Below are 23,377 nucleotides of genomic sequence, written 5' to 3' on the forward strand. Positions count from 1 at the left end.
CATTAAAACAAATATTGAAATCAAAGATCTAGAAAACAGACATACTTCCTTCTCCCCTATTCTCCGTTACTAACCACTTTTCCAGTTCACTGGACTAAAACTCACATATCTGCCCCCCAAAGACAACCTCCTCAATGAGTATTATGGGCCAGGAGGAGAAAAAGCAGCAGTGCCCTAGTTAACTAACAAAAACTATGTGGAAAGTCAGTCCAGATGACAATCTATATTTTCATGTAGAAAAGCTATCAAAGTTCCAGTGCTTCCTCCTTGCTCATAATTTCAACGTAAAGGACACTTCTAACTACAATTTGCTATCAAGACTGGGAAAATGGCTCTCTTTTCAGTTAGGAAATGCATTCCAGCTACCAGTGTCAACCCTGATCAATAAACATGTACAATCCCATCTTTGATTGCTGGGGTAAAATGGATATTAATTTTAAAAAGGGATATAAATATTAAATTTGAATGGATATTCAAATTTGATAGATGAATATAAGTTTCAATAATAGTATCTGAAAGAAGCTAAGGATTAAAACATAGTCCATTTCTTATTCAATATGAAATTAAACATACTTATTAAAAAACACTCCCGTATTTACTTATATGCTACAAAAGACACAGAAAGGTTAAAACATAAAATAAGTAGAGAAATATATACAAAGAAAATCCTAAATCCATATAATGGAAATACATGTAATAATTACAATAAATGAACTTAAATACAACATGGATGAACCTTCCAATTGAAGCACTGAACCCAAAAGACACACAATATGACTTTACTATAAAATTTACTATAAAAGGAATGCTGCTAAACAAATGTATGTAATATACAGGTGTGGGGTGTATAGTAAAAATATTTTTAATGAAACAGATTTTCAATAAGTTAGGACAGTAATTTACTCTTAGGGAGAGGAGGGCATTGTGACTTAAAATGCATGGCGGGGGGCGCCTGGGTGGCTCAGTGGGTTAAAGCCTCTGCCTTTGGCTCTGGTCATGATCCTAGGGTTCTGGGATCGAGCCCTGCGTTGGGCTCTCTGCCCGGCAGGGAGCCTGCTTCCCTTCCTCTCTCTCTCTCTGCCTGCCTCTGTGCCTACTTGTGATCTCTATCAAATTAATCAATCAATCAATTAATTAATTAATTAAAATGCATAGGGGACGGGGAACCGGGGTGGCTCAATGGGTTAAGCCTCTGCCTTCGGCTCAGGTCATGATCCCAGGGTCCTGAGATCGAGCCCCACATCAGGCTCTCTGCTCGGCAGGGAGCCTGCTTCCCCCTCTTTCTCTGCCTACCTGTGATCTCTCTCTCTCTCTGTCAAATAAATAAAAAAAATATTTAAAACAAAACAAAACAAAATAAAATAAAATGCATAGGGGAGCATCTGAGGTGCTGATAATGCTCCATTAACTGAACTGGGTGATGCCTACAGAAATATTTCTGCATGATAATTTGTCAAACTGAAATGTTTCATGCTATTTTCTTTGTAAGTTTCTCAGTAAGTTAAAAAAAAAAAAAAAGATTATAGATCCTCAAAAAGATGTGAGCATATTGTATCAGTTAGAATCAAGTTGGTAAAAAAAAAAAAGGCAGCAAAGAGGAACTAATTACTGTAAATTCATAGTCACAGAATAAGTAAGACAGTGGAGCATTAAAATATGTAATAAACATTTTCAAATACATCAAATTCACAATCAGGGAGATCCTTTATTAAAGCTCTCAGAAACAGGAGATAAGGGTAGGATGGTAGACTAGGAAGATCATTTCATCTCCAAAATACACCTAAGATCATATCCACATCAGTACAAATAATCCAGAAATGACAGAAACTGGCAGAACATATTCTTCATGGCTGAAGGAAGAAAAGTGGCCACACGGCAAATAGAACGGTAGAGATAAGCTTGGGGATCAAGCTGGCTCACAAAATACTCCCCAGTAGGGAGAGCCACTGCAAGCACAGAGAAGGAAAGCAGCAGACCCTACCCCAGGCACCAGGAAGATGAATCCCTGTAAATTTGGCTCTGTGTGAGGCTCAACACCTCGAACTTTAATAAAATCCGCTGGCTAAGCCAGGACTACCAGCAGAAATTGAGTCCTCCACCTTAAGGGGACAGCAACAAGAATACAAACAGCATACAAACAACCTCACTGAGATACAGCACAGATACAGCAGTCTAAGAGATGCCTGGGGTACAAGGGAAAGACAAAGACATTTATAACTAATCCCCAAACAAGTGTTGGAGGAATAGGGATCTTTAAGAGACTCATCCAAAAACAAAAGCTGGCAGGTGCAATTTCACTCCCCAATGCCCAGGCTAGATACGTGGACATGTAAGGGAACTAGATCGGCACGATACTTTCCACCTCACCTGCTAACGGCTTGCCTTGCCCCACACAACAACAAATATATGAAACACCCTGAAGCACCAGGTTCTAGTGAACAGGGGACACTGTTACTGCAGGGCACTACAGGACCTCTTCTTCATATGGCCACTACTTACAAGAGCAGGAGACACAGCACGCAGAAAGAGATACAGAGAGTTAGGTAAAATAAGGAGACAGAAGAATATGTCCCAAATGAAAGAACAGGATAAATCCCAGCAGGAGACCTAACTGAAATGGAGATATGTAATATGCCTGACAGAAAACTGAAAGTTAATGGTCATAAAGATGCTCAATACTTGACAAGAGACTGGAGGACCTCAGTGAGACACTGAACAGAGAGAAAATGTAAGGAGCACCTGGTGGTTAAGCATCCAGAAAATTTATTTGAAGAAATAGCTGAAGAACAGTTATATTAAGAACATTTTGACCTAAAACAGAACACACGTTCTTTTCAAGTGCGCATGGAATGTTCTCCAGGATGGACATGTTAAGCTGCAAAAGAACTCTCAACAAATTTAAAAAAAAATCAAACTCATACCATACATTTTTTCCAACCACAACCTTATGAAACTCGCAATCAACCACAAGAAAGTATCTCAAAAGAACACAAATACGTGAAAGTTGTAAAATAACATGACACTAAACAATGAATGGGGGAAACAAGAAATCATGAAGACATATGAAAATGAAAACACAGTGTTCTAGATGCAGCAATAGTGGTTGTAAGAGTAAAGTTTATAGCAATATGCACCTACTTCAAGAGGCAAAAAAAACTCCCGAACAACCTAGTCTTAAACCTAAAGGAGCAGGAAAAAGAACAAACATGACCCAAAGCCAGTAGAAAGAAGGTAATAGTAAAAATTAGAACAGAAATAGAAGAATTAGAGACAAAAAATAGAACTGATCAATATACCAAAGCTGCTTCTCTGAAAAGTTCAACAAACTAATAAACCTTTAGCCAGATTTATGAACCAAAAAAGAGGACTCAAGGAAAATCAGAAATGAAAGAGGGTAAGAGGATTTACAGGGACACATGGCTGCCTTAGCCAGAAGAGCATGTGACTCTTGATCTTGGGGCTGTGGGTTTTAGGCCCACCTTGAGTGGAGGGATTACTTAAATAAGTATCTCTTTTTTCTTCCCTTTTTTTTTTTATAAGTTCAATTACTTTAGTAAATATAAGGCTCTCACAGTTACTTATTTCTTCGTGATCAAGCTTTAATACTAAGTGTCATTGAAGGAATCTGTCCCTTTCATTGAGATTAGCAAAGTTATTGACATAAAATGGTTCATGAGATTACTTATTATTTTTTTTAAAGACTTTTCTTCATTTTTAAAAAAAACTTATTAACATATAATGTATTATTAGCGCCAGGGGTACAGGTCTGTGAATCACCAGGTCTTTTTTCATTTAAATCTCATTAACATATAATGTGTTACTGGTTTCAGAGGTAGAGTTCAGTGATTCATCAGTCTTTTTTTTTTTTAAAGATTTTATTTATTTATTTGACAGAGAGAGATTACAAGTAGGCAGAGAGGCAGGCAGAGAGAGAGAGGAGGAAGCAGGCTCCCTGCTGAGCAGAGAGCCCGATGTGGGACTCGATCCCAGGACCCTGAGATCATGACCTGAGCCAAAGGCAGCGGCTTAACCCACTGAGCCACCAAGGAGCCCCTTTTTTAAAAGATTTTATTTGTTTATTTGACAGACAGAGATCACAAGTAGGCAGATAGGCAGGCAGAGAGAGAGGTGGAGGCAGGCTCCCTGAGGAGCAGAGAGCCCAATGCGGGGCTTGATCCCAGGACCCTGGGATCAAGACCTGAGCTGAAGGCAGAGGCTTAACCCACTGAGCCACCCAGGCGCCCCATCATCAGTCTTATATAATACCCAGTGCTCATTACATGACATGCCCTCTTTAATGACCAGCAATAAGCAACCACCCCATCCCCACACCCCCTCCCCTCCAGCAACCCTGTTTATTCCCTATGATTATGAGTCTCTCTTTTTTTTCTTAAAGACTTTATTTACTGAGAGAGAGAGAGAGAAAGAGAAAAGAGGAAAGCATGAGGAAAGTCAGAGGGAGAGTCAGACTCCCCATGGAGCTGGGAGCCCCTTGTAGACTCGATCCCAGAACTCCAGCATCATGACCCGAAGGCAGTCGCTTAACCAACTCGAGCTACCCAAGAGCCCCTGATTAGAAGTCTCTTATAGTGTGTCTCCCTGATTTCGTCTTGTTTTATTTTTTCCTCTTTCCCTATGAACGTGTTTCGTTTCTTAAATTCCACATACTAGTGAGATCATGTGGTAATTGTCCAACTGACTTACATAAGTCTTTAAAAAAAAGAGAGAAGTAACTAACACCACAGAAATGCAATGGATTGTAAGAGAATATTATGAATATTACACGCCAAGTAATCAAACAACCTAGAAGATACTGATCAATTCCCAGAAATATAACCTCCCAAAACTGATCAGGAAGAAACAAAATCTGAAAAGAATGGTTACTAGCAATGCAATTAAATCAGTAATCAAAAAGCTCCCAACAAACCAAGTCCAGGATCAGATGGCCTCACAGATGAATTCTACCGAACATTTAAAGAACAGTTAATAACTATTCTTCTCAAACTATTCCAAAAAATAGAACCAACCAATGCCAAGCAAAATCTTAAGCATACTTCATAAAACCTGACAGATTCTTAATTTCTTCCAGAAGAGAACAAAGATGAAAACATAACCAAGACAGTATTTAAAAGATTAAAACTATGGTTGCACATACTCCCTAACAGTTATAAAGTCACTCAACAAATTTAACTGTGTACCAGATAAAGACCAGGGATACAAATCAACACAGAATGTCCCTAACCTCATGGAGTGTTAGTTAAGGAATGTAATGAAGTATACAAATGATTCTGATATAAGCCAAAAAGGAAAACAAAGTGTCATGATAGGTATTAACAAATGTAATTAAATAAGATCCCCTGGGGAATGGAGCATTAAACCTTATAGGCAGTTGTAAGCAGTTAAAATTTTTATTCTAAGTACTACCGACATTTTTTCAGTGATAAGATCTGATTTGCATTTTTAAAGTCACTCTGAAATTCTATCATATCAAAATGTAACAATCATAACTGTACTAATATTTTTGAAAAGCTATTATAATTATAAATGCATTAAAAAAAATCTGAAGACAAATTTCTACCTCTTAATAGATAGCCTCAAGAGCTAACAGTGTAACCACTATCAAAGGGTACAAGTTTTCATCTTTCTAGATGAAAAAAATGCTTTAATAATAGAATTCAAGTGTCAAGAATACTGTATTCATGTACATATGTAAATTATTTGTGTAAATACAAAAAGAGATCTATTCTAGAATGATACATACCAACTAAAAGTATTTGCCTCTTAATAAAGGAATGTAATGAGACCTACTTTTTTAGGTCTACAAACTTCCAAAGGATTGCCTTTAAAGATCTAAGAGATAGATATGAAAAAAGCTGGCTCCTCCTGCAATGGCACAGGCAGATATGCAACACAGTAATAAAAGTGCAGGACTGTTCAGGGTCCTGAAACACAGAACTCAGAGTCATGTAGACCCAAGACCTAAAACTGTTTTAAAATGCTGCTACTTGTTTTATATTAGCCACCTATAAACTAGAAGCCTTGTAAATGACAGTTCACAAATGTTATCTCAATTTATTTGAAAAGTATTCTTCAAATACAACCAAGGTCAGTAATACTGGTATAAACTCACTGAAAAGCCTGAATCTTCTAAACAGGACATTATCTTGGAAGAAAGTTCCTCACAGCATAAATTCTCTTCTGCAGTTGCTACCAAAGCAGCACAGCGGGCAAACACTCTATATAATTCTGACCAAGTTTTAAGTAAGGTCTTCATGGTAGCCTAAAAATAACAATAAAAAAGGAAAATTTAAAAATGTGTATCTACATAGCAAACACCCAACAGAATATATCTTTAAAAAGCCACTGTAACATTTAAGGTGTCACAGAAGAGACCAGGGTAGAATAATAAATTTGCCTCCCCCAGAGAATTCTATTTGAAGACTGTAACAATGCCACAATACCAGCAATTATCAAAGATCAAGAGGAATTTCTGTCTTCCTTCACCATTTTCCCTTACCCTAAGCTGATTAAAAATCCTAAGGTGATTGCAGGAAAAATTACTGTAGGAATTTATTATAAAGGATGAAAGAACATTTTCCAAAAAAATGTAAATTCCTTAAGTAAAGAATATGACATTGCCTTACCACTGGAAATTTCTGTACTGAAAAAATATGGTTTATTGGTAGAGTCAATGCACCATATATGGCACTAAAATTATGTTCTAAGGCATCACCTTGATTCACTTCATTGGTCTGAAACAAGAAAAATAATGAAAAAGTTAGACAAATTACCATCTAATTCTAGTCCTGTGTAGTACCATCTTACTATCTGTAGTGAGGTAGATTCAGTGTGGAGATGTTCAAGAGGTGGGGAGCTCCCAACCTTAGTTGGCAATAGGGACTTTGCAGATATAATCAAGTTAAAATAAAGGCATACTGGATTAGGGTAGGCCCTAATCCAATAATCAGTGTTTGTAAAAGTAAAGTGGAATCTGATCAGACAAAAAAGACAGAAGTAAAACTGCCATGCAGAGGACTGAGGGAGACATTAGTGATATGTCTATAACCCTAGGAACAATCAAGAATTTCCAGAAACAAAGACAGTTAAGCAGAGGAACAGAACAATTCTCCCTCAGGGTTTCAGCAGAAGCCATGCCTATCAATATTCTGGGATCTAGAGATAGAAAAGAATAAATCCGTATGTTTTAAGGTGTCTCGTGGTAATCTATTACAGCAACACTGAGAAACAATGCATGCAGTGTTTAAGGCCTACAAAAGAACCCCAGAGAGAACTCAAAATCTTTTACTATACATAGAAGGTAGAATTCAAACAAAACTTAAGAAAAGACCTCTGCTATCCTTCAAACAGCAAGGAATTATTTAGGAATATAAACTTTTTTCTTTCAGAGGACCATTTAAATGATGTGCTGAACTTAGCAGTGAAAACAATGGTGACCACACTATCCATAATAAATTCTCCGGAGTCTTCATTTCATTTGAGAATTATAGCAAAATATTTCCAGAAAATACTTCCATTTAAAGACTGCTAAAGCAACGGATCAGCTATTAATAGTGACAAAAGTTGAGCTCCACACCTTGCCAATAAATGTCATTATCAGTAAGTATTTAAATGTAAGGGTTATTAGTCAATTCAACAGATTACTGGTTTAGAGACTACTCTATGGCTTTGAGGTATTCACCAACTGATTTATCCATGGAATCTGAAGAACATACAGTCTAGTCAAGACAACCATTATTATTCCTCATAGTACAAAGACTGAAAAAACTCAAAATATAAATATGAAAAGTTGTATTATAACATATTGGGAGTCTTCTGGTTTTATAATCACTACTGGAAAAAAGGGAACTGATTCGTCCCCATTAAATTATATTTTCTTGATTATGCAGAAATGCAATGAAATCAACTAACATAAGTAAAGAAATTAATCCTACAGAAAAAAAATTTAACATTTTCTATTCAAGTTCAAGCTTCTATTTATTTCCCCATGTGCTCTAACAAGAAAAAAAGGAAAATGTTCCTTAAGCTTTAGGGGAAACATGTAGCACTTATGTCATACCTGATTTATCAATTCAGTTAATGGGGTAACTATAATACTCCACATTCTCCAGAGATGCTCCTTGTTTTGCAACAGCTTTACGTTTTGATTAATAACATTTAAAACAGAGTCACTGAAAGCTAGTGGTGAAGTTGGACCGGAAAGGACACAGCCAACGAGTGTTTCCAGATTGAGAAAAAACCTGAAGAAAAAAAAATGGAGCCGCGCATTATCCAGCATTTTCTGCCAAAATATGTTCTGCTATTAGAAAATTCTAAAAATAACTGACAAGAAATGATAAAAGTCTCACTTTGGTTTTTTAATTTAAAAAATGATATAGCATATAACTCAAAAAGAATCTCATTCATCTGGGGCACCTGGATGGCTCAGTTGGTTAAAGCATCTGCCTTTGGCTTGAGTCATGATCCCAGGTCCTGGAATCATGGGCTCCCTGCTCAGCAGGGGCAAGTCTGCCCCTCCCTCTCCTTCCCCCTGCTTGTGCTTTCTGTTTCTAAGTAATACATAAATAAAATCTTAAAAAAAAAAACAACCCTCATTAATCAAATAACTTTTCCAATATAAACAAAAAGACTAGTTTAAATTACCTCTCATCTTCTACACCATATTCCAAGAGATTATTGTTAAAAATTAACTGAATTAAGAACAAAGCAGGAGTTCCCTGAAGAAAGATGGGAGATTGCAGTCAATCTTCTTGTTACAAAAAGTATAATCTTCTTGTTACACCAGTGTTCTACAATCAATTATATAAAATGATCCTTTTATGCTAAAGAAATTTAACTTTTGGTATTACTTAGAATATGACACAATGGTAGCAAATACACTTCTATAAACTGCACACAAAAATTACTAACTAGTATATTTTATAAACAGTTATTCCATCTACATGAGCAACTGAGGAATGGTATGTTCCAGATATAAAAAGAACACTAAAACTTGCTGGACCAATAAATACCTACATCCTGTAAATATTACATTTATTTCACTATAATTAAGGAACCGTTACTATGCTTCCCAATTTTTTAATAGTAAATTTTACTATTTAAAAACAGTACTATTACTATGTATAAACAAATAGAAAACTTTCCTGCTAGAATTTTTTGTGTAATTCAGAAAAATAGTCCCATTAATAGTGTCACATTTAATTCCTTTTTTTCTCTTTAACATAATCAGCATTTCCAAAATTTTACAATCTACGTTTCACTATGTTAAGGAAAAAAAAAAAAAAGCTCATGGAACTTTATCTTTTGGCTAATTTTAATCATAGCATTACATTTAAGATACTTGCATTAAGAATATCCATATTAGCAACCTGATATGCTGGTGAACCTAATACTTTCTGGGGCAGTCCTTTAATTGTAATTTCCATGAGGACCTAAGAAAAATAAAACATTTTGTTTTGTATTAGCCGTAAAAATACTTCACTTAGTCAAAACCTAGTACTGTTAGCTACATTTTTAATTTAACAATTTATCGTTAAGTAATGCTCATTAATGATTCTCTGTTCAAGAAGTTCAAACACAATAATATTTATATATTAATGTGAATTTATTTAGATTAGTTTTAAAACTACAAAGGCAGAAACATAAAAAAATAAAATGACAAAGTCCTTTATCTCCAGGGAAAACCACGTCTATCATTTTGTAGAGTTCATTTTTCTAGAACTTCTAAATTTCCATGTATTTAAATATACAGAGAAACCAAACTTCCTGGGCTAGCTGTCATACATACATCCTTTTATAGCATTAATGACATACTGTGAGATACTCTGGAACTGCCCTTCATCTAACTCTGTAGGAGTTTTCACATCAATATATGGAGACATTCTTAACTGCTGTATGAATGCGCAGTCTATTCAAACATTCTTCTATTAATAGCCCTTGAGGTTATTTTTTTAATACTGCAAAAAAGATACTCTGCAATGAATTATGTACTCACTAGTTTAAGAGGAAAGTATATTTCAAAGGACAACTAACTAGAAGCTGGGTCTAAAGACACCTCTCTCAAATATTAGAGTCTATTAAACTGCCATTCAGTATTATACTGGTATTAATTTGAACTACATAAGTGACATGGTATGATGGAAAAGGTTATGTTAGTTAAAATATGCTTCCTTTCATAATCTCATCTGAATCAGACACTAATGATAATACTAAACAGCATTTGCAGACACATTTATTTTGTTCCTGACCCAGCATGCACTGCACGTATAAACCTAATTATATAAAACTACTACTATACTTCCTTTACAAAAGGTAGGAGTAGAAAAACTGACAAGTTCACTCAGTTAATAAACAACTGGGTGGGGAAACTCAATCTAGTTTGCTCCAGAGCCCTTGCTATTAACTACTATGATCTACTGCCACAGTAGATAGCCCAGAACACAGACTCAGAAGGAATTTAAGTAGGGTACAGTTTACTCCATCTGCAGTTATCTTGGGAGACTCACTATTATAAAAAGAATAGGCAACTTGTTTTTTCATTCTCTACTACATAGGATAAAAAAGGTCTTTAATGCCAAAGTCATTAACTTGGTTAAACAGAGTTCATTTAAGTTGCAAATTTCCTAGATATTTTCTTAAATGTACAAAATAACTATTAGTAGAGCTCAACAATCTTATACAATTAGTGTTCTGAGTTCCCTCAGTTCTCGTTTCATATCCTTTATCCCATTTTCTCTGTATGGCTCATTCTTCTGACAGGAAGATTTTTGTATTGCCGGTATACTCATTTACTTTACTGAGGTTTCAGATGGAATAACACTTATTACAGGGCAAAACTGCTGATAAAGCACTTAATAAAAAATTTTAAAATCTGATCTGGGGGCACCTGGGTGGCTCAGTCGGTTAAGCATCTTGACTCTTGGTTTCAGTTCAGGTCATGATCTCAGGCCCTGCATGGGGATCCATACTTAGCGTTAAGTCAGCTAGAGATTCATTCCCCCTCCTTCTCCCTCGCACCCTCTTCCTCTCTTGGCTTATGCGGAGTGCATGCTCTTTCTCTGTCTCTAAAATAAGTAATAAAATCTTAAAAGAAAAAGAAACCTGGTCTGTTTAAGCATCTCCAACAAAAAAAATTCAATTTGGTTATGATTTTTTCACTCTTGGTTTGTTTTTTTTTTTTTTTTTTGGTTATGATTTTTTAATTCCACCACGTAATCATTATGCTTACCAGTGTTTTTGACGCAGGAAATACTTCTGACTTCACTATGCTTTCTAAAGATTTTAATAACAGGGTCAGAACTTCAGAACCTGGTCTCTCTTTTTTGTTACCTATCAAAAAATCAAAAGGAAGAAAGTAGTTCTAAATATGCAAGTATTTTAAGGGTGAAAATATAGTATTTTTAGGGATAAAAATATACTTAGCTAAGAAACATTCATTTTCCAAACATATATCAAACAGCTTTATCTGAAAGTCTGGAAGCTATACACTTCAAAAACTGACTTGAAAATAAATTTTATGTACAAAAGCCAAACAAATATTCATTGAGTGCTAGAAAAATCATTTGATCAGTTAAAGCAGTTACCTGATTCAATAACTGACTTCATCAAGCTGATCAGCTCCTTCCAAATAGCATTGACAACTGCATCTGCCAAACAAAACAAAACAAACTTTAAAATGCAATGGATAGGACTATAAAGGCTTATCCTTACATCCTTACACTAAATGAGCAATTCTTAAGAGTATAATTCTCAAAATATTCAACTCTATAATCAGTTTATAAAACACTATCACAACAGACATATTTTTTCAAACTATAATTTATTAACATTGGGCCCTGTAACTTACTTAAGGGTAATTATTTTCTTTTTTTTCCTGCTGTCTGCATTTTCTTTACTGAATACCTTTTGCTTCTGAGACAAAAGGGCAAAACAAAGATTCGAAAAGACACCTGAAAGCCCCTAGAAAAAAATTTCCCAGCCAGTTAAACAGCAAACTATTTCATTTTTCAAGTTTCATCTAAATATTTGATAGGCTATCAAACACAGGAGTTTAAGTATAGATGCTTGAGCCACTAAGCCCAGGTTTGAATCACGGCTCCACCACTAACTGTGACTAGGCACAAGTTACTAACTTCTCTGTACAACACAGTTTCTTCATATGAAAAATGGACTAATAGAGAAGGTTACTGGGAGAACTAATTTATTTAAATGTAAAGGTCTTCGAGCACAATCTGGTCAAAAGAGGGCACTATATAAATATTTGCTGTTTTATTTTTTCTTTTTAAGCACAGGTTTAAACAAAAATTTTCTCTTATTTACCAGAAGCATCTTTTCCAACTGCAACAAAGCTATCATGAACAGCAGTGATGAGTGTATTTGCATGTTTAGAAAAAAAAGAAGAGCTGCTGATTAACGCATGTTCGAGTGGCTCTAAAAAAGAAAAAGGACAATTATGCCAAACCCAAGCTTTATGAAATAAACATCTCAATAAAAAATCTTAGGTGGTCTCACATGTGTTTTCTATTAAAGAGATTTATATTTATATTTATTTCATACATAATTATTTCATACAAAATTACCCAAAATTTTGGCTTTCTTCTCAGGCTAATGCACTCTTGCTCTGAACTGTTTTAAAAAATTAAATACCTAAGCTCAGTACAAGTTTGTTTTGCTTTGCAAAACTCAAGACTTCTGGACCCAACAAAAAATGAAGCAGCATTTCAAGTCCCAAAAGTTGAATAGAGGGGATTGCGGCCATTCCACCAAAATTTGAACTTAAGTTCATCCGGGGAGTTACAGAAGTTCCGTATGGGGAAGCACCTAAAAAAACAAAACAGAACAGAACAAAACCAAACCGGGTAAGTTATAGTAACTCAACTACCCAAGTGAATGTATTTTATTAACTTCATTTCAATGAAATCTATCTTTAAAAGTAAACAGTTTTTGTCAAGCAGAAGTTGAATTTTTGCTTAAAGCCCACAACAGAGTTCCTAATTATCTTATTAGGTTAAAAACATGATTAGTGTCGGGGTGGGGTGCCTGGGTGGCTCAGTGGGTTGAGCCTCTGCCTTCGGCTCAGGTCATGATCCCAGAGTCCTGGGATCCAGCCCTGCATGGGGCTCTCTGCTCAGCAGGGAGCTTGCTTCCCCCCTCTCTCTTTGCCTGCCTCTCTGCCTACTTGTGATCTCTGTCAAATAAATGCATAAATAAAATCTTAAAAAAAAAAAAAATCAAGATTAGTGCCACACACCATTTAAATGAAGATAATTTTCACACTTAATCCATACTTTGCAATAACATGCAGGCATCCCTGACAAACACAAAAATCTGACTAGAACAGCTAACATAAAATTAAAAAACCCAGCAAATAATTTTCTTCCAATGATATATAAATTAAGCCACTTTTCAATAAAAGATTTTGTTTGTTTGTTTGAGGGGAGGGGCAGAGAGAGAGAATCTCAAATAAATATGCTGGGCAGAGATCCTGAGATGATGACCAGAGAGGAAATCAAGAATAGACATTTAAATGACAGAGCCACCCAGGCACCCCCCAAGCCACGTTTTTTTTTTTAAAACATCAGTTAAAATCTGTTTGTTTTTTTAAAATAAAAGCCCTAAGATTCTGGTTCTGAAACAAATGAAGAGTCGTCTGTAATACATCTCATATGTATACTGGAAAAATACCCTTCTTTTCCCAACTACAACAATGCAATTACAACAGTAACACAGGGAAAACAATCAGTATAGAATGAACTTTGTGATTAGGGAGCCAAAATTATTAAATGCTTCATTTTATGTGAACTGAGCAAATGCTTCATTCAAGCCCTCTTTAAAAACAGGAAAACAAAACCCCAAGTATGTCAACGTCTTACCTTTGTGTATAGGAGTTATAGGATTTAAACCTGGAGAAGCAGCTACACGAGATGAAGTGCCTTGAGGTGAAGCATTAGAATCAATGCTTATCGTACTTTGAATCAGAGGCACGCACACCTATTGGGGTTAAAAACAAAAAAAGGGAAACAATCTTTAAACTACCTAATTACCATATTTTTAAAAACTCTTGCTTGATGTAGTTATATTTAAGTACTCCTAAGTTCTTTTGATACGTTGAATCCTACTGCCTGTTTGGATGCACTGGGTAAAAACTAAAACTGGAAAAGTAAAGATTTTTATTACAACTTTATTTGCCCTACAGATGTCTACTATCTATAAATTTCAGTTCTAAATTCCAGATGGGAAATTACACACATAAACAATGCCCAAATTTTAAGACTGTTGGTACAGACTCATTTTAACTTTTTAAAAATGCACCCTTAAACAACAACAAAAAAAGAACTTAGGGAACCTCAAAAGTTCTTTTCTAAGATCATTCCAATACCAATCCAATCTATACCAATGAATGTGTGGCACAACTGGGTAAGATCAGCCTACTTAGTTAGGACCTCATAATGGTAGAATCTATAATAAATATGTTCCCATTACATATTACCATTAATGCCCAATTCCAATTAATTTATGCTGTTAAGCCTAAAAGAAGGCCTTAATACATTAAATAATTAAGAATTTAAAACTTACTAAAAATTCAAGTATATTTTATTATAAAACACAATTTCCAGTAATATACTCACTGTTGTGTAATTATATATATAGACCAAAAGACAAGGACTACAGATTTAAAAAATCCCAGATACACAATAAACAAATGCAAAAGACAGAAATTAAAATTATCAGAGCTATCCTTTTTTATTCACTGTATAAAAAAAATACAGAAACCGAGAATGGGATTAACTGCAAAATCAAGGTGGTATATATAGATATGTCTAAATGCCAGCAAGGATATCAAAATCTAAAAAAAACTGCTAATATTTATATGAAAATTTTCATGTATTTATATGAAAAATTCATAACACTGAAAAGCTATGCTGGGATTAAATTATTTGTTACCATTATGTAGCTTAGAAAAATAAGAGAGATAAAAAAATAAGAAATGATTGGGCTTTTTATCAACCTAGTGTCAAATTTGATTTCTATTTCAGTTATGTTGATTTTTCACACAAGTACATTCTAAATCCTATGAAATTTCTTTTTTAAAAAATCTCTCAAAATGCCTTTTGAGTAAGAATAGGTATTTGAGTGGTTGCTGGTTGAGAAAGCTTTAGAGGCTCCATTTCACACAACTAGAAAATATCTTCTGAAGAAAATAAATTCAAGTTCTATGTTAGGAAAATAAGACCTTTCATATAGTGAGCTCTGCTAACATGATAAATGGAACACTGAAAGATTAGATTATTAACAATCTAAGAATGCATTAAAACGCACCAGGCATTATACTCAACACTTTCATTACCTGTTCAAAATTAGCAGGAAGGTGAGGTCCAAGTCTCATCAGCAGATACCACCAGACTTCTAGCTTTGTTAGTGCTAGAGTTTCTGTTCTCACGTGGATGGAACTCAAAGGCTGCATTAACAACTTCAGTCTTTTTGCACTGCATAGTATTTCTTAAAAGAAAGTAAGTACATAAGTAAAAACATAAAAGCTGAAGACTAAATTTTAAGAATAAGTATGTAAGTCTCCTTTATCAACTCCAAGAGAAAAAAGATTTAAAAATAATTTTTTAAAAAATCAGCTGTTCTTGGTATACCTCAACTTTTTAATGTGACAAAGACTTCAATACAACTAGACTACATGTAATAAGGTCAAAAAAAAAAAGAGAAAGAAAAAGAAAGAGGAAGCCATGTTTATTAGATACTGCGTGTGCCAGGGATGATTTTCCTACAGAGGGACATTTGGCAATGTCTACAAAATCTCAGGTCTAACAACCTGAGAGCCAGGGGTACAGAGGAGGCTGTTGGTATCTAGTGGGTTGCGCCTAAGGATATTGCAAAACTTCCTTCAAGACACAGGGCAATCCTCTACAACAAACTGTCCGGCCTAGCATTGAGTTTAACAACTAGGAATACATAAAATAAGATGCCCTGTGCTCAAGTAACTTATCAAAAAGATTTAAAGGATTTTGAAACATCCGTCAAGCTATGGATTTGGTGGTATGGCATTAATGTTTCTGACAGCTACTGTGCCATTTATCTTTCACAATTAACATTTCTATAAAGAAAATAAAGTCAAATCACTGTGGGAACAAATTCTCTCAACTTTTTTCAACTCCTACTCTATGAGAGGAGCTCCGCAATAATATCCCTATAGCAAAAATTGCCAACTGCCATTCTTTCTTAGAAACAAGACTCTCTTTCACTCAGGACAATGACAGATACCCAATTTTTTATTTATCTAATCTCCCATTTAGCCATTCTACCTAATGAGATTTAAGGGGAAGTGTATATGGAATTTTCGAAAGGCTCTGGATAGATGGCTTATCTGAAAACAAGTTCATTTTTGCTCTTCTGCCTTTTATCCTTCCTGTAACTGCAAGTAAGCATACTGATGATGACAGAAACAACAAGCATCTGATTCCTTAAGATTTCCTGGATCCATAATACTAGGGATGGACTCTTTTAGCTCTGGACTTCTATTTTATTTTTTTTTATTTTATATATTTATCTGACAAGAGAGATAGAGAGCACAAGTAGAGAGCGCGGCAGGCAGAGGGAGAGGGAGAAGCAGGCTCCCTGCGGAGCAAGGAGCCCAATGCAGGGCTTGATCCCAGGACCTCTAGGTAGATGGTAGATGCTTACCGACTGAGCCACCCAGATGCCCCAGAGCTCTGGACTTATTTCAAATCAGAAAGCATTTTATTTATCTTCTTTAAGTCATGACTACTTTATGCTTTAGTCCAGAACATCAACTTGCATTACCAGTTCACAAACAAAAGGTAACATTTACAATTAAAATTTGTGCCTGGCAATGCACTTTCAATACTTTCAAAGAAATCATGGTTAATGAAAATAATCACCTTACAAAATACACTAAAAAGGGTACGAGAGGATTATTAATTGTCTTTGGCAGAGAAAAAATACTTGATGAAATCAATATTAGCAGATCTTCTAAACATACAGTATTGAGGGATGCCTGGGTGGCTAAATGGGTTAAAGCCTCTGCCTTTGGCTCAGGTCATGATCCCAGGGTCTTGGGATCAAGCCGCGCATGGGGCTCCCTGCTCAGGGAAGAGCCTGCCTCCCCCACCCCTGCCTGCCTCTGCCTACTTGTGATCTCTGGCAAATAAATTCTAAAAAATCTTCCACAAACAAAAACAGTACTGATTATATCTAAGATTACCCAATTGAATAGCCATTCCTACTGACCGACTTTTCGGCTATGTTGGAGGCAGGCCCCTGGCCAGGGCGGCCTCCGCCATTAAAAGATGGCGCCTGGCTAGTTGCCAGGTTAGGACTGCCTCATGAGACTAAGCGGAACGCCCAAAGAGGAAGTAAACAGCATTGGTTGCTAGCGAAGTTGTTCGTTTAGGTGCACAGCCTGATTCGCTCCCTCCTGTACCCTACTCGCTGATTGGTCATGTAAGCGTATATAAGTGTGTAGACTTGCAGAAATAAAGAGAGAGAAGATGCATCCGAACCAGGGTTCTTGTCATCCTTGCGGGCCGAGGACGATAGGGCTATATACTCCTCCTCATATATACAGTTGACCTTTGAATATGGGTTTGAATTGCATGTGTCCACTTATACAGACTGTTTTTTAGATAGTACAATACTCTAAATGTATTTTCTCTTCCTTATGATTTTCCTAACATTTCTCTAGCTTACCTTATTGTAGAACTAGAGTATACAGTACATATAACATACAAATTTGGGGGTTAATCGACTGGTTACATTACTGGTTTCTGGTCAACAGTGGGCTATTTGTAGTGAAATTTGGGGTAAGTGAAAAGTTACATGCAGTGGGATGTTGGCATCCCTAACCTTCCCACTGTTCAAGGGTCAACTATATATCAAACACCTCCACTAGACAATAGGAAGATAAAGTTACGATAAATCAAAAGGAATCATTTAATAGTGAAAACCCACTTTAGGCACTATTCTAAAGATCCTGTGAGAAAAAAGTTTACCAGTCATGTTTCACAGCTATCACATTGTTTCCTATCATCTAATCGCTATGTGATCTTTGATAAATTACTTAATCTTTCTAAAATAGTGATAATACTTGCTATTTCAGATCTATTGTGATGATTACAATAGAGGTACTCAAAAGTGCTCAACTAAGTACTAAAAAGCCACAAATGGTATCTGTCACTTTGCTCAATTTTTGAAATAGTTTAAAACAAATTTTCAGTGGTGTTCAGTAATGCCTAGGCTTTCTAATTCTATTTTTAGCTCTAAGTTTATTCCCTTAAAATAAAATGAAAAATATTCAATAGGTTAAAGTTTCAGTACAAAGTGCAAAAAATCAGAATGGCTTTCTTTTCATTTTGAGGAAAAATCCACAGAAAAATAAAAATTTTAACATATTATTTACTTACCTGGATTCAAAGCAAAATTATCTATTAAACTCTTCCATGCAATAAAAGCTATTTTTTTAATCATGGGAGCTCCACTACGAAATCCTAGTTCTTCCAGCTGTAACAGAGAATTAATGAAACTCCCACTTCGATGCAATGTCTAAAAAGGAAAAATCATAAACAAAGTTATTTAACTGCCTAAAACAACATATAGGAACTATTATTTTTCACTTATCTAATTTATTCAGTGTTAGCTATGTAAAGTCTTAAAAATTTAAATTTTAGAATGTACTGGATTCTGTCTGTACATTCAAAACTCAGGATCACAAAGATATAATGCTCCATGAATTAAATAATGCACAAAACAGAACATTTCTAAAACATTAGAGAAAATTAGGAAGATAAGTCCCAAATTTTACCAGAGTACCAAAAAGATAGTATCCATATGAAAAAATAGTATTTAAGAAAAAAGGGAAAAACGGACAAATGACAAGTAAACAAGGAAACATTAAAAAAAAGAAACATTAGCAACTGTAGCTATAAATCACATATACACTGAACAGCATATAAACATTAATATAGAATAACTTGCTTAGAAAATCAAAGAATCCATAAGAAAGCTACTAGAGCTAATAAATTCAGCAAGCAACTGAATTTCAGCAAGCAGCTGAACTGAAATTCAGCAAGCAACTGAACAAGATCAACACACAAAAATCAGCTGTGCTTCTACACAACAGCAGCTAACAATCTGAAAAGGAAATTAAGTAATAATTCAATTTACAACAGCACCTAAAAGAATTAAATACTTAGGAATAAATCTAATAGAGGTGAAAGGCTTGTACACTAAAAGCTACAAAATACTGCTGAAAAACATTTAAAAAGACCTGAATAAACAGAAAACCATTCCACATTCAAGTATAGAAAGTCATTTTTTTTTAAAGATTTTATTTATTTATTTGACAGAGAGATCACAAGTAGGCAGAGAGGCAGGCAGGGAAAGAGGGCGAAGCAGGCTCCCTGCTGAGCAGAGAGCCCTTATGTGGGGCTTGATCCCAGAACCCTGAGATCATGACCCAAGCTGAAGGCAGAGGCTTAACCCACTGAGCCGCGCAGGCCCCCCAGTACAGAAAGTTTTAATACCATAAAAATGTCAATATGACACAGAGCAATCTACAGATTCAACACAATCTCTGTTGAAAGTACAGCAGCCACGGGGCGCCTGGGTGGCTCAGTCCTGGGGGGGGGGGGGTCTGCCTTCAGCTCAGGTCATGATCCCAGAGTCCTGGGATCGAACCCCCTCACTGGGCTTTCTGCTCAGTGGGAAGCCAGCTTCTCCCTCTCCCTTTGCTTGTGTTCTCACTCTTGCTGTGTCTCTGTCAAACAGATAGATAAAATCTTATTAAAAAAAAAAAAAAAAAAAAAAGGTACAGCAGCCTTTTCACAAAAAAAGAAAAGCCAATCTTCAAATTCATTATGGAATTGCAAAGAGCCCCAAAACAGCCAAATCGATTCCAAAATAGATTTGAAGAACTTACACCTCTTGCCTTCCAAACTTACTTCAAAAACTGAAGTAATTAAAACATATGGTAATGGCATAAGGATAAACATATAGACCAATGAAATAGAAAACCTTAAAATAAACCTCATATGCTGTCAATTGGTTTTTTTCTTTCTTTCTTTATCTGGGGGTGGGGGAGATCAGGGAGTCTCAAGCAGACTCTGAACTGAATGTTGAATCCCATGTTGGGCTCCATCTCATGACCCTGAGATCATGACCCAAGACAAAATCAAGAGTTGGGGACTTAATCAACTGTGCCACCCAAGCAACCCTGCTGCCAACTGATTTTTTTTTTCTTTTTTTCAAGATTTTATATATTCATGGGGCGCCAGGGTGGCTCAGTGGGTTAAAGCCTCTGCCTTTGGCTCAGGTCATGATCCCAGGGTCCTGGGATCAAGCCCTGCATCAGGCTCTCTGCTCAGCAGGGAGCCTGCTTCCCTTCCTCTCTCTGCCTCCCTGTAATCTCTGCCTGTCAAATAAATAAATAAATAAATCTTTAAAAAAAAATTGTATATATTCATGAGACAGAAAGACAGAGGCAGAGAGAGCAGGCTCCCTGTGGAGCTGGGAGCCCAGGATAGAACTTGATCCCAGGAACCTAGGATCATGACTTGAGCCAAAAGCAAACGCTTAACCTACTAAGCCACCCGGGTATCCCCTAATTTTTCAACAAGGATGCCAAGACCATTCATTATATAGAGACCACTCTTTTCAACAAATGGTGCTGCCAAATTGACTACCCACATGCTAAAGAATGAAAACTGGATCCTTGTCTTACACCATATAGAAAAATGAACTCAAAGATTAAAAACTTATGAGAACGAGAACTCTAAAAATCCTAGAACAACACAGAGGGGAAAAAATAATCATGACACTGGATTTGACAACAACTTCATGGCTTTGACACCAAAAGCACAGGCAATGAAAGAAAAAGATCTAATTTATACTGGACTTCATCAAAAACTTTTGTGCACCAAAGGATATTATCAAGTGAAAAGACAACATTACAGAATGGGAAAAAATATCTGAAAATCACGTATCTGATAAGGGATTAATAATCCAGAGAAAGGGGGTGCGCCTGGGTGGCTCAGTGGGTTAAAGCCTCTGCCTATGACTCAGGTCATGGTCTCAGGGTCCTGGGATCGAGCCCTGCATCAGGCTCTCTGCTCAGCAGGGAGTCTGCTTTCCTCCTCTCTCTCTCTGCCTGTCTCTCTGCCTACTTGTGATCTCTGTCAAAAAAAATAAATAAAATCTTAAAAAACAAACAAACAAAAAAATCCAGAAAAAGAACTCCTACAACTCAACAACAAAAACAAACCACCCAATTAAAAAGTGGGCAAAAGGGGCACCGGGGTGGCTCAGTGGGTTAAAACCTCTGCCTTCGGCTCGGGTCCTGGGATCAAGCCTGGGTCCTGAGATGGAGCCCCACATCAGGCTCTCTGCTCAGCAGGGAGCCTGCTTCCTCCTTTCTCTCCCTGCCTGCCTCTCTGACTAGTTGCAATTCTGTCTAGCAAATAAATAAAAGTCTTCAAAAAAAAAAAGTGGGCAAAGGCAGGACACCTGAGTGGCTCAGGTGCATCTGCCTTCAGCTCAGGTCATGATCCCAGGATCCTGAGATAAGCCCATCTCTCTAATCAGCAGAGAGCCTGCTTCTCTCCTGCTGCTTGTGTGTATGTGCGTGTGCTCTCGGTCTCTGTCAAATAAATAATAAAATCTTTAAAAAATTAAAATAATTTTTTTTAAAAAAATGAGCAAAGGCTTTCCTGCCCTGGGTTCTGAGTAGTCAGCTATTAGGTCTCAGAGACCAAAATCCTTAGGACTTGAGACTAGGTGGCTGGTCTGAAGTCACCAAGCCACAAAACAACTTAACTGAGTAACTGCTATGGTTATCACTTGGGAGGACCATGAGAAGAAGAGAAAGAAAAGTCAAGAGGCTCATGAACGTTCAAAGGCAGATGAAGGCTAAGCACCACCATAAGCATCACTATCCTGAGAAAAAACCAAAAATACTATTAAGGTACATAAAAAGGGAACCACCAAACTAAAGAATGATGAAAGATTCCACAGGGAACAGTACCTCCCTATCTATAGGGCACAGAGAGGCAATCCTGAGCTAACATGCTTTCAAATATAGTTAAAAGCAAATAGAGAAAGCAGGAAAATAGGAAGACTCTCTGCTCAAGGTTCACACCAGGGAGAAACAGATACTAAGTTATTTGAATAGGAAAGAGAAACAAGAGAACAGGAAAAAGGTTGTTTACTGTTACTGAAGTCTGCTCCACCGAAAATGGCTTTATATGAAAACCACCTAAATATGCAAGATTAGGAAATGGATTTATGTTTCAAGAAGGCCCACATAATACGTCTTAGACTGAAAGTCACCTTTTACCTCTCAATATATGGTGAACAGAAAAACCCCTCATCCCTACTACATACAACCTCGGTTATTACTACCAAGGGTAATGTAAATGACAAAGCTGTGAGCAAGGTGGGTCTTGTGACACAAAGAGGTAAGGTTATTTGGGAGAACTACATCCAGGTTACTAACAATCCTGAAAATGACGGGTCATAAATGCCGTCTTACTTGCTTGATAGCAGCTACATACAAGTAACTCCTTACAATCATTACTGATGGCACACCAATCAGGAAAACCACCACTAATGTGACGGTTTCTGCATTATTACCCAACAGCCTTTAAGTCCGCCATCAAGAGAACTATTTATCATATTGTCAAAAACATTAAAATGCCCCAGTTTTACAAAACAGAACAAAATGTTCTGGAAGGGCTAACACATCAAAAACCAAAAAATAGGGGTGCCTAGGTGACTCAGTCATTAAGCTTCTGCCTTTGGCTCAGGTCCTGATCCCAGGGTCCTGGGATCAAGCCCCGCATCAGGCTCCCTGCCAGGGAGGGAGGAAAGCCTTTGCTCTCCCTCTCCTACTCCCCCTGCCTGCTTGTGTTCCCCCTCTTGCTGTGTCTGTCTGTGTCAAATAAATAAAATCTTTTAAAAACAAAAACAAAAAATGTTCAGCAGGGAAAAACTAGAAGTGCCTGAGTGGGTCTGTTGGTTAAGCATCTGGCTCTTGACTTCAGCTCAGGTCATGACCCCAGGATCCTATGTCAGGCTCCTCACTCAGCGGGCATTCTGCTAGAGACTCTCTTTCCCTCTCCCTCCGCCCCTTCCCCTCAAACACTCTCTAAAATAAATAGGTAAATCCTTAAGGGAAAAGAAAAACTAGAATGAACCCCAGTGTATTACTGATAGGAATGTAAAACAGTACACCCACTGTGGAAAACAATTTGGAGGAGTCTCTAAAAGTCAAGCACAGAACTACCATTATGACCCAGCAATTCCATTCTTCTTCCACATATATCCGAAAGAATTAAAAGCA

General features: G+C 36.5%; 1 protein-coding gene and 1 long non-coding RNA gene across 2 annotated transcripts in view; both read right to left on the reverse strand.

Moving 5' to 3' along the window:
* Nucleotides 1-23,377, reverse strand: part of LOC309843934 — a 1,014,078-nt gene that overhangs the window by 757,045 nt on the left and 233,656 nt on the right. The window lies entirely within an intron of this gene.
* The window catches only part of RIF1 (replication timing regulatory factor 1), a 55,918-nt gene that overhangs the window by 20,637 nt on the left and 11,904 nt on the right, over nt 1-23,377 (reverse strand). The window contains 12 exon segments of the mRNA XM_082690947.1: nt 6,117-6,280; nt 6,645-6,752; nt 8,078-8,258; nt 8,662-8,735; nt 9,363-9,449; nt 11,246-11,346; nt 11,601-11,663; nt 12,337-12,447; nt 12,664-12,837; nt 13,890-14,007; nt 15,365-15,516; nt 18,447-18,585. Of these exon segments, the coding sequence (XP_082547073.1) occupies nt 6,117-6,280; nt 6,645-6,752; nt 8,078-8,258; nt 8,662-8,735; nt 9,363-9,449; nt 11,246-11,346; nt 11,601-11,663; nt 12,337-12,447; nt 12,664-12,837; nt 13,890-14,007; nt 15,365-15,516; nt 18,447-18,585 (1,472 nt within the window).

The sequence above is a fragment of the Mustela nivalis genome (genome assembly GCF_964662115.1).
Source record: "Mustela nivalis genome assembly, chromosome: 11".
Classification (NCBI taxonomy): domain Eukaryota; kingdom Metazoa; phylum Chordata; class Mammalia; order Carnivora; family Mustelidae; genus Mustela; species Mustela nivalis.